This window comes from Eleutherodactylus coqui, chromosome 6, assembly GCF_035609145.1.
Source record: "Eleutherodactylus coqui strain aEleCoq1 chromosome 6, aEleCoq1.hap1, whole genome shotgun sequence".
NCBI classification, from domain to species: domain Eukaryota; kingdom Metazoa; phylum Chordata; class Amphibia; order Anura; family Eleutherodactylidae; genus Eleutherodactylus; species Eleutherodactylus coqui.
The window spans coordinates 231,637,514-231,649,928 of NC_089842.1; the positions used below are offsets into that span (position 1 = coordinate 231,637,514).

Sequence of the window (12,415 nt, forward strand, 5' to 3'; positions counted from 1 at the left end):
CTTTTTATGCGCTCGTCCGATAAATTATAGAACAGAAATCGCAGATCGCACCTATCTGCCATCTGCGATTCCTGTTCTCTTCTCTATATGTGCTCAATGGGGCCGGCGGCAGCAGCGCCGACCCCATTTAGAACATATACTAGACAAATCATTCTCCTCTGCCACAGCTGTAACAGCTGTGGCAAAGAAGAATGATGTTTGCCCATTGAATTCAATGGAGCCGGCAATACAGCCGGCTCCATTGAAAGCAATGGGCTGCCGGCGATCGCACGATGAATTTTCGGGAAGGGCCTAAAAATATAAGCCCTTCCCTGAAATTCATCCAGAAATGTGTAAAAAGTAAAAAAATATATATACTCACCCTGTCCCGGTAGACGGAGTTCAGCCACGGCCGGCCGGCAGTTCTCCTGAACTGCTATGAGTAGCATTCAGCAGCCGGGGATTTAAAATCCCCGCCTGCTGAATGAGCTGCCTCTGATTGGTCACAGCCCTCACCAATCAGAGGCAGCTCTCACTCACCTATTCATGAATTCATGAATGGGTGAGTGAGTGCTGCCTCTGATTGGCTCAGTGCAGGGACCAATCAGGGGCAGCTCTCAGCTGTCCTTCAGCTGTCCTTCAGCTGCTACTCATAGCTGCTACTCATAGCAGTTCAGGAAAACTGCCGGCCGCGGCTGAACTCCGTCTGCCGGGACAAGGTGAGTATATATATATTTTTTTTACTTTTTACACATTTCTGGATGAATTTCAGGGAAGGGCTTATATTTTTAAGCCCTTCCCGAAAATTCATCGTGAGATCGCCTGCAGCCCATTGCTTTCAATGGAGCCGGCTGTATTGCCTGCTCCATTGAATTCAATGCGCTGGACAGCCCTGCACTGCTCCGGCCCGTTTCTAATGAAACGCGGCTAGGAGCAGATTTTTCGGGCGATTTTTTTTTTTTTTTTTTTTTTTTTCGGCCCCGGTCACGCGATTTGCGGATGCGCATCCGTCATGCGATCTGCAAATCGCGAGAAAAAACGCCCGTGTGACCGAGGCCTAAATGTAACATAATATTTGTACTGTAGGGTGAATGCCCTTAAAAATAAAAAACGTCAGAATTGCAGATTTTGTTAATCTTGTCTCTAGAAAAAAATGGAATAAAAAGCAATCAAAATGTTATATGTTCCCAAAAATTGGATAAATGAAGACTAGAGTTCATCCCACAAAAAAACAAGGGCTCCTGGACACTGGTGAGAGCAATATTGGGCCATGATTCACGGACCAATATCGCTCTTGCAGTCCTTCTGAAGCCCCCTGGATGCGAGGCATTTTCACCAGGAAACCACCTTGCATTACTGCGGGGGTTCCCTTCGACCGTGACAGCTGCTGTAGAAGATTGTGTGTTCTCCCCAAACACGTGGAAGCCTCTGGATGCAACAGCCTCACATCCCTGTGGGGCTGAAGGAATCCTCGTCCGCAGCTGTGACAGCTGCAGCAGGGGATTGTGATCTTCTCCCACTGATTTCTATGGGGCCGGCGCTGCTGCATCCGGCACCATTGAAGACCATTGGGCGATATCACAAAAAGAAAGGAGATGCTGCGATGTGTTTCCCGCATCGCAGCGTGGTGCCATGCAGGGACACATCACAAGTGTGAATGAACCCATTCAAAAAAAAGGGTTTCAGATTTGTGCGTAATGCAACGCACAAATCCCGCACAATTTCCTCGCCAGTGTGGAGCAGCCCTTATAGAGTTTTGGAAAAATAAAAATACTTTGGCTCTTGGAATGCGGAGACACAAAAGCTAATTTTTAAAAAAAAAAAAAAATATTTTTTTTTTGTGTGAAATATAGTAAAAAAAAAAATTTTTATAAACTTGGTATGGCTGGAATTGTGCTGACCTAAAGAATAATGTTATCATATTATTCATTTTGCACACCAAATACCCTAAAAATGAAATCCAAAAAATAAATGGATTATTATACAACATATAGTACACAAAAAAAATGATGCGATTAAGAATTACAACTTGTCCCACTAAAAAACAAGCCCTCATACGGCTATGTCAATGGAAAAATTAAAAAGTTATGGCTCCTGGAATGCGACAATAATACTAAAAAAAGAAAAATTAGTCAGTCATTTAGAAGCAAACAAGCTTGGTCACTGAGTGGTTAAAACCTAATAAGGTCAAAACTAATAGTATTATAATGGGAAAAAAGGCAATTAAAAGTTGGAAACAAAACTTGTAATTATGTTCGAAAGCTTCAATCAGACCTCTGAGGATAGAATGGTGGGAAGCTGGCAGACAGACACTTTGTATAAATATGCTATTCTTTGTGTGTTCTACTATGGGACGCAAATCATTTTTGGTTGTGGGTCCTTCCAGCTGGGGTGTTTCCAGTATCTTATCAGGACACTGGCCAGCATGGAGCCACAGGTAAGAATTGGGTGATTATTATATACACACTATGTGATGATTCATTATAATTATTTTTAGTCCTAATAAAGGGGAGTTATCTACCCCCAAAATGTATTGTACCTATTTCCCTTTTCCGTCTACGATTAGTAAATAATGTGTCATCCAATTAAAGCATATCCTCATTAACCCCTTAGTGACAAAGCCTGTTCGCGCCTTAATGACCAGGCCAAATTTTGGAAATCTGACATGTGTCACTTTAACATAGAATATCTCCGTAAGGGTTTTGCATACTCAAGTGATTCTGACATTGTTTTTTCGCCACGTGTTGTACTTTATTTAGGTGGTGGAAATAGTCCGATATAATTTGTGAATATTTATTAAAAGTGCCAATATTGGGAAAATGTTGAAAATAATTATCGTTTTTTCACATTTTCAATTGTAATATCAAATATGTGCAAACATACTGTACAAACTTTTGCTAAGATATATATTTCCATCTATTTACTTTATTCTGGATGCACATTTGAAAAAGTTTTATGTTTTTTTTAACAATTTAGGAGACATAAAAATTTAACGTTACTTTTCAGCATTTTTAGGAACACTTTGTTTTCCTACACCAAGCCAAGATAGCAAAGGCTCGTAGGTGTCAGAATGATAAATATCCCTACAAATGACCCTATTTTAAAAACGACACCCCTTAATGTATTCACTGAGGGGGGTCATAAGTATTTTGATCCACGGTTCTTTTTCATGAATTAATTTAATTTAGAGGAGAAAATGTAAATTTAATACTTTTTCAAATATGTCATTTTAAAGACATATTTCTTTCCTATAGTTTACATGAAAATGAGGATTTACACGCCAAAATGGATCCCCCTGTTTGTCCTGTGTTCAGAAATATACCCATTGTGGCTCTAATCTTATATCTGGATGGACAACGGGGCCCAAAATGAAAGGAGTAGTCAGTGTCTTTCAGAACAGAAATTTTGATTGAATAGCACACTTGTAGAGTTCTTGAGCAGCCAAAACCATAGAGAACCCCCACAAATGAGCCCATTTTGAAAACTAGACTCCTTAATGAATTATCTAGGGGTTGCATCGGTGAGGGGAGATGAAATTTAATTATTTTTTAACTCTTACGTGACCGCCATTATCCATTGGATAATGGTGAACACGTGACCAGGAACCGCTCACCGCGGCCCCCCATTAAATCTCCAGTCTCTTGGCTCAGTTTTGTAGCCAGGAGCAGGGAGAATTTAAATTATCCTGCCAATCCCCAGCTTTTGCGTCCTCCATGTTAGCGACAGGCATGTGCGCAGAAGCTGGGGTAAGGTCCGCGGATAAATCCAGGGACCTTATGATCTATGAGGGGAGATGAAATATAAGCTTTTTCAACTTTTTTTAAACTTTTTAAAACTTTTTTTAACTTTTTTTTTTTAACTTTTTTTACATTTTTTTTTTACTTTAAATGATCACTGTTATGCATTGGATAACAGTGATCATGTCCCCTGTGATATCTCTCTGCTCCTCTGCTCCTGGCTACACATGGTATCCAGGAGCAGAGGGATTTTGCATTTCCCGAGGCCTGAGCCCCTCTGCGCACGCACCTGATAATTGACGTCGGGCTCAAATGCGCAGAAGGGGACTTCAGGTCCTGGAACACCGGGACATCGCGGAGGACCCCAGTTGAGCATTTTCACCTCCCCTCATGGATCCGATCCATGAGGGGAGGTGAAACTTGTACGTTTTTAAAAGTTTTTACCTTCAGTAGCCGGGAGCCAGGAGATTTAAAATTTGCCAGGTCACCTGGCCTTCTGCGCATGCGCGTGACGCCATTCATCTGGCGCGCATGCGCAGAAGAGCAGCGGCGGGTCCTGGAGGACCCCTTCATCACATGACACCTCGGAGAAGGTGGTGAGTAATTTCAGCTGCCCTGATGGATCCGATCCATCAGAGCAGCTGGATCTTTAACTTCTTTAAACTTTTTCTCACTTTATTGTGATTGGCGCTATCCGATAGCGCCGATTGCATTGCCGGGGGGAGGGGGGGCTGCCCGCAGTCCAGGATGACAGCTCCATGCTTTCGGCTACCTGTGGGCACTGACAGCATGGAGCTGTCATGTCCATAGTCCATGTGGCTTTAGTCCCTGCAGGACACATATTTTTATGTCCTCAGAGAATAAAGCCCACTTGGGCAGGACTTAAAAACACTATGGGCTGGTCACTAAGGGGTTAATGGAGTTGAGTGACCCAAACCAGCCTAACCCTGTTTTGGTTTGAACTTTGCTAAGTTTACTTCTGTGCATATCTGAACCTGGGGTGATTCATCTCAGCTGAACCAACTAACCTGGGGTCTGCCGTATGAAAGGAGGAAGGATCACATGCAATTCTGCCACTCTCTGCTCCCCACTGAGACAACAATCCACCAAGTGGAGTGCTATAGATCTAGAAGGTAGCAGCAGCTAACTAAGTTTGGAGAACAAATGATTACAAAGTTTTTATATGCTGACCTCACCATATGCCGGCCTGACACACATCATGACCAAAGGTATATTTCACCACCACTTGAGCAACCAGATTCATTCTTACCTGGACTGTGTCCTTTCTGCAACAGATACCCTGAACCCACACCCCATGGATTTGTGGGTCAGTGGATTGGAACAAGGACTGGCCCAGTTTGCAGTGTATCATAAGAAAGGGTATTGAGCACGGCAAGTGGCGTATTTACCCCTAAGCAAACAACATTATCTGCCAAAAGCTTGGAAAAACTCTGTTTGTGAAAATTAATCAGGCACGGATAGTTGAGGATTTTAACCCCATGGGACGCAGCCCTTGTTTCTTTTTCAATATTTGGTTTCTTCTCCCCACTTTAAAAAGAGCCTTACTCTTATTTTTCTATTAACGTAGCTGTCTGAGGGGTATTTTTGCATGGAAAGTTGTATTTATTAGTGGTACTATAGTATATAATGTACTGAAAAACATTTTAAAAAGTGAGGTGGAATAAAAAAAAAAAAAAGGCAATTCTGTCATCTTTGAAGGCTCTTGTTCTTACGCTGTACATACTGTGCCAAGAATTACATGATAGCTTTATTTTCTGGGTTAGTACAATTTTCATGATACTAAATTTATAGTTTTTTTTTTTGCTGTACTTCTTTTTAATAGTAAAACATAATTGGAAAAAAATATATATTTATTTTCTGACAGCCATAACCTTTTTGTTTTTCCGTCAACATAGTTGTATGAGGGCCCGTATTTTGAGGGACGTCCTAAAGTTTCTATTGATTCCATTTTGGAGTACATTCAACTTTTTGTTCAGTTTTTATTAGAGATGAGCGAACCTACTCGGCCACGCCCCACGATTTTCGAGTACTTCCGTACTCGGGCGAAAAGATTCGGGGGGCGCCGTGGGTGAGTGGGGTGTTGCAGCGGGGAGTGGGGGGGAGAGGGGGAGAGAGAGAGGGCTCCCCCCTGTTCCCTGCTGCTACCTCCCGCTCCGCCACGCCCCCCGGCGCCCCCCGAATCGTTTCACCCGAGTACGGAAGTACTCGAAAATCGCGGTGCTCGATCGAGTAATTACTCGAAACGAGTAGGTTCGCTAACCTCTAGTTTTTATTCATTTTTTTCTTGGATTCAAGGAGATCAAAAATGTGCATTTCTACTTTGTGTTTTGTTTTCTGACAATGTTCACAGTGCAGGATAAATGTGTTACTTTAATAGATCAGACTTTTATGGATGCATCAATATCAAATATGTTTATATATTTTTTTATTTAGATTTTTTTCTTATAAATATGGGGGGGGGGATTTCGTTCTTACAACCTTTTCATTTTTTCTAATAATACCTTATTTTTGCATTTTTTATTTTTGTCCCCCTGGGCTATTTGCCCTTTTTGCATTATATCACATTCTGACAGGTAGCCTATCAAGCCATGCCATGAGTGTGGCTTGATAGACAGTAAGCCATAACAGCCATGGGGGCCACCATAGCAACCAAACAGTATCTTGAGATCTCATCACGGGGATCAATTTGGGACCAATTATGGATTGTGACATTTAAATGCCGCTATTAGAACTAACAGCAGCATTAAAGAGGGTTAAGGCTGTTGCAGGTAGGTGTCAACTGTCAAAGGCAGCCAGGATCTGCATTCTATGGAGCAGGATCGCCCGCTGATCCTGCTTCACACAAACTCCAAACCTCCAGGATGTAAATGTATGCCCTGTCTCATTAACGGGTGATGCAACCGATTAGATCAGCCATTGCTGCTGTTGACTCACTTCTTCTACCACCAATACCCCTGCTATCGGATCGCTACCACCACTAGTGCCACAGCTACCGCAGCCCACTACTACCAGGCCTACACAACCACAGATCTGCACTGCTTAATACTTTGCCACTGCTGCTACAGCTACTTCTACCATCTACCACTCCTGCTGCTGCTACTACCAGGCCTACACAACCACAGATAAACTAGATCAGTGTTTCTCAACTCTAGTCCTCAGGACCCCCCAAAAAGTCATGTTTTCAGGATATCCTACAGTATGAACACCTGTGGCAATGTCTGAGGTGCCAACAATAATTACATCACCTGGGCAAAACTGAGGAAATCCTGAAAACATCACCTGTTGGGGGGTCCTGAGGACTGGAGTTGAAAAACACTACATTAGATGATTCCAAAAATGATAATGTTTTTGGCTTTTTATTCGTAAAGAAAAAAAAAAGCTATTTCTTCTTCACTTTCGAGGACACCACTTCCGAAAATAGGATCATTTTTTGACAGCTTTTAAAATGCCACTGCTTTATCTTCACTTTCCAAGCATAAAACACGTTGCTCCCCCCAAAAGGGATTATTTTTGTACTGTTTGAGTGAGTGCTATAGAATCTCATTCCATGTGTTAGTAGTTAGATAATCATACGAGGCACAACTCATATGCCCATGGACAACCCATCATTGTCTTAATTGGTAGGCAACCTAATAGTCACATCCCCACAGGTCAATTAGTGATGACATACTTTCAGATGGAGCAACACGGATATCTTGCTATAACAAGTTAAACCTATGTTAACAAACCAAAAGTAATTGAAAAAGAATTGAAAATGCAAGAAAAGGTTTTGTGCCACAGTTTCACATTGTCAAGCTAAACTTTGCTAGATCTGTACATTGTCAATCATACAGTTCCCTTAAAATTATATATATATTTGTTCCATTTTAAACATTAACTTAAAGGGGTGTTCAGGACTTTTTATTTTTACTATTGAAGACCTATATGCCATCAATAGATTATTGGAAGGGACCCACGGCTTAGGTTTCCTGCCGACCAGCTGATTCCTGGGGCCATTGTCATTGCAGTCAGCACAGAAAGTGAATGTGCTGACCGTAGCACAGCTGCTCAGGCAGGTACTGTAAGTAAAACTCCAATTGGATTCAACAGGAGCTGCATTTCAAATACCAAACTGGGCCACTGCACTGTGGTCCCAGTGTTCTGCTTCCTTTGCTGACTGCAATAGCAGTGACCCTGGGAATCAGCCGATCATCAGAGATCCAGAGGTTATGGTTCTAAAGATCATCTGTTGAGCCGTCAGTCCTCAATGAAAAAATTAAAAGTTCCAAAATACCCCATTACAAAAAAAAAAGAATTAAAAAAGTGTGTCTTTGTCTCAGATATAGGCCATTTTGAGAAATATAGTAAACACTCTAAAAGTTGCACAAATATAGGACATGCCATCCATTTCAGCAGTAGGAACAGCATAATAAATGTTGGCTTATTCTGTACATGCCCATATCTCTAAAGTAAAACAAAACATTATTAACGTACAGGCATTCTCAGTATAGTCAATTGTGATCTCTCTGGGACTGAATCTTTGAAACTATTAGAATGAATTATGTTAAATATTGACATTATATAACTGCAGGGAAAGAGGAGACCGTGAGACTGATGAGTGGAGAGGATCACTGTGCAGGAAGACTGGAGATTCTTACACATAATACATGGAGCAGAGCTGTCAGCGACCAATGGGGAATTAATGAGACCCAAGTTGTGTGCAGAGAATTACATTGTGGTCATGCAGTTGGGTCACTTCCTATCACAGCCTCAACAACAGTCGGTGGTCATGTATATCTCAGTGGCAATTGTCAAGGAAATGAGACCCAACTGACAGATTGTTCTGTTACTGAATCATCTAATAGGAAGACATGGACAGGGCAGGAAACGGAGATAGAAATGATCTGCTCAGGTATAGTAGTTTGTATAAAGCGTATGTACAGATTATATAATATTAAACATATCATAAGGTGTATTATATCTGTGAGTCTTTTCTAATACAGAAAGTAATCAGCTGAGACTGGTAGATGGTCCTGGCCGATGTGCGGGCAGAGTGGAGATTTATCATGATGGAAGATGGGGAACGATCTGTGATGACTCCTGGGATGAAGCAGATGCAGATGTGGTCTGTAAGCAGCTCGGCTGTGGTCATGGTGTCAGAGCTACAACTGGAGTCTACTATGGGAGAGGAACCGGGGATATCTGGCTGGATGATGTAGAATGTGAAGGAAATGAAAGATACATCCGAGACTGTCCAGCGAAGCAGTTTGGTGACCATGACTGTGGTCATAAGGAGGATGCTGGTGTAATATGTTCAGGTAAGTTATTCACTGCTATTTAAAGGGGTTTGAACCCTTGACTGTGTTCTATTGGGACATATGCACATCATTAATGAGGTTACCTGCTTAAGGCATCTCTCCATGAGCCTAAAGATTCACTAGGTAAGAGTAGCCCACAGGTAAGAGTCAGGCTGCTGCATCTGCTCTCTGGTTCTTTAGAGTCTCAGGGGTTACTTCCTTGTGATCCTGGAACTTAACGACTACCACCTGTTTTGGAAGAGCTAAAGCCTTTGCAACAAAGACACTGCTTCTGCATTCTAGATAGATTTACCCGATGATCCAACAAAATTTCCACTGCGCTACCCAAGGGTGTGAAATCAAATGTGATTCTAAGAGCATACCTCGAGTCGATGCAAACATTAAGTCTTTGTTTCCTACAATTACCAATATTAGTTATCACTGCATAACCTGTTCTGCTTGTCCAACCTTATGATATCTGTAACAATCTACAAAAAATACAAACTGCATTAGCAATTGGTTCATCTTTAGCATGCTCAAATACAATCATGTTGACATAGGACATCTTGTTCTGTGGGCTCTATCGATTTTAAATAGAGAGTATTATTAGGATTCTCAATGGCTACTATACCCATTTTTTCCCCTTTGAGTCCTAGCAAAAACAAGGTAGCGGGATTTAGTGTAATTTCTTTTATGGTCCAGGCCTGTGGTAAGGCATGAATTGTTACTTCAATGGCTACCTCTTGTGCGGCGCTCAGGGGCAATGGAGGCATGCAAGGAAGACCTGAATCTTCTCAATATCTGTCTGGGCTATATCTGCAGGGGGTGCGGACTTGTTACCTTTTCCAAGAAGACAAAAGCTTTTAACAAGCAAATTAACTGTTTATCCACCTCTGGCGAGAAGGAACATAGAGGATCAGGAGACATATGAGGAATACATCCATTACTACAATCTCATGGTCTAATTATTTAAGCAAAGGATTACAGTTACACTGTAGTATTGACATCTTAATCATTCTCCCACTTCTCCTCAAGAAATTTTCCATATTGCAAATGGAAAGGCATTAGTAAAACCTTGCCAACATGTATAAACAATAACATTAACATTAACTTGGCATCCGTAATAAAGTACGTTTTTATATGATTTAAAATATTTATCCACATATTCTACCTCTCCAGGTATTTTTGGTGAGAGCTTGTACGTAATGCTTCCCATTTTTCAAATAAGCAATGTTCTGCCATACTATACTTGAATTCCTCTAAGATTGGAGGTGAGGGGGACTTCCAATGTTTAGCGATAATGGTCTTAGCCGTCATAAGGGCGTGACCTATTAGATACTTGGTTGGCTGCGGGAAATCTAGGTTTATCAACAGTAGGGCCAGCTATGGGAACGGTGGTATGTATACTCTAAGTATTTCTTGAAGCAGCTTGAATATACCCCCCCAGAACACAAGCAATTTTGGGCATGACCAAAATATATGTGATAGGGAGCCTTTTTGTTCACACACTCTCCAACATAGGCCCGCTCCTATTTTTATACGGTTGGATATAAGTTGAGGGGAATAATACCATTTCATCTGTATTTTTAATTGTGTTTCCAGTATAGCTGCTCCTTTTGTAGCTTTCAGAGCTCCTGTAAAGGCCTTTCCCCATGACTCCATGGAGAATTTTTCCCAGCTCCTTTTCCCAATTCAACATTTGAGATCTTTTTGTGAGTTCATGGTTGACAGTCTGGATGTTATAAAATTGTCTAGTTTACGATTTAACCGGTCTTAATGTTGTATTTAATTTATTTATGATTACATTGGGGATTTTGAATGTATGTATGGGAAATGTCTTAAGAAAGGAGCTAATTCTAAGATATTGGAATTTGTCATTTTTTGGCACCTTGTATTCTGTTTGTAGTTGTATGAAAGATTTCAGTTGGTTTGTAGACATCAGATCATCAACGCTTGCTATCCCTCTTGACCTCAATACTATATCATCGGCATATAAGCCTATCGCGTGCTATCTTGAGTTTAAGGGAATACCTCTAATTCCTATATCAGATCTTATTAATTCTGCTAATGTCTCTATGATTAAAACAAACAGCAGTGGAAAAAGTGGCCATCCTCGTCTTGTACCATTGGTTATGGCAAAAGACCCAGACATAGTACCGTCCACCAGCACCCTCGCCGAGGAATTTGAGTACAGGGCCCGGATGGCACGTATCGCTTTCTCTCAAAAACCAAAGCACTTTAGCGTTTTGAAGGCGTAGCCCCAGTGGATCCTGTCAAAGGCCTTTTCAGCGTCAAGGGCCACCATTGTTGAAGGCAATTTGGAGGATTCCACTGAGTGCATGAGATTCAGGATTCTTCTCATGCCATCCGAGGCCTGCTTACCCGAGATAAAGCCTATCTGGTCAGAGTGAATAATATCAGGAAATATTTTCAAGAGTCTACTGGCCAGTACCTTAGTGTATAATTTTACATCCATGTTAAGTAATGAAATTGGCCTAAAATTTGCAAGTTCATTCGGCTCTTTACCCGGTTTGGGAAGTGCCACTATCGTGGTCTGAAACATTTCATCATGGAAATATCCTTGATTTAATGCCCTGGCTTTAACATTTTAAGCGGGGTCCCTTTTAGAGCTTTTCTCCCTTATATGACCTAAGGGCTTATGATATTATGTAGATATATGGGCCATACATTACTATTAGCTCTAGGGGTTGGTGGAATATCAATAACCATCTTATATTAGCCCGTGTTTGATTGGGGTCTTCACAGTCAAGCTATCAGTAAAGTAAAGGAAAGCCATTGATAAAGTGAATCACTTATTAAAAGTGTCGTGAGAATCTGTGACGATTGGTCACTAGTTTTATTTACTAATATTTCGCCGAATTTCAATCGAGTTAATAAAGGTTATATTTTATGGTTATTTCTTATTCCCATCAGTGACTTCATGTGTACAGTAGACTTAAAAGACGCATACGTTCACGTACCTATCTATAGTTCATATCAAAAATATCTTAGATTCGCAGTCCAAATAGGTTCTAAAATCCTCAATTTCCAATTTATATGCCTGCCGTTTGGCATCTCAACCGCTCCAAGAATTTTTTCAAAAATTATGACTGAACCAATCGGTTTCCTTAGAGCTCAAGGAATCAATATAGTTCCTTATTTGGATTATTTAATGATCACTTTAGACAATTCACATACCATGGAACAACACTTGGGAGAGATGCTTAGCCTACTCACTGATACTAGGAAAGTTTTCCATGGAGTGCTATTGGACTCTTGCAGGTGTTGCCCTCCAACAAAAGAAAGGATTTAATCCTTTCCATTAGCAATTTTCAGAGGAAAGACTGGGTCTTTGTAAGGAAAGCAATGAGGATTCTTGGACAGATGTCAGCCTGCTTTCTG

General features: G+C 41.2%; 1 protein-coding gene across 1 annotated transcript in view; it reads left to right on the forward strand.

Moving 5' to 3' along the window:
• Positions 1 to 12,415, forward strand: part of LOC136571867 (scavenger receptor cysteine-rich type 1 protein M130-like) — a 167,450-nt gene that overhangs the window by 62,927 nt on the left and 92,108 nt on the right. The window contains exons 7-8 of the mRNA XM_066572485.1: positions 8,308 to 8,628; positions 8,720 to 9,034. Coding sequence (XP_066428582.1) covers positions 8,308 to 8,628; positions 8,720 to 9,034 — 636 coding nt within the window. The remainder of the gene's footprint in view (positions 1 to 8,307; positions 8,629 to 8,719; positions 9,035 to 12,415) is intronic.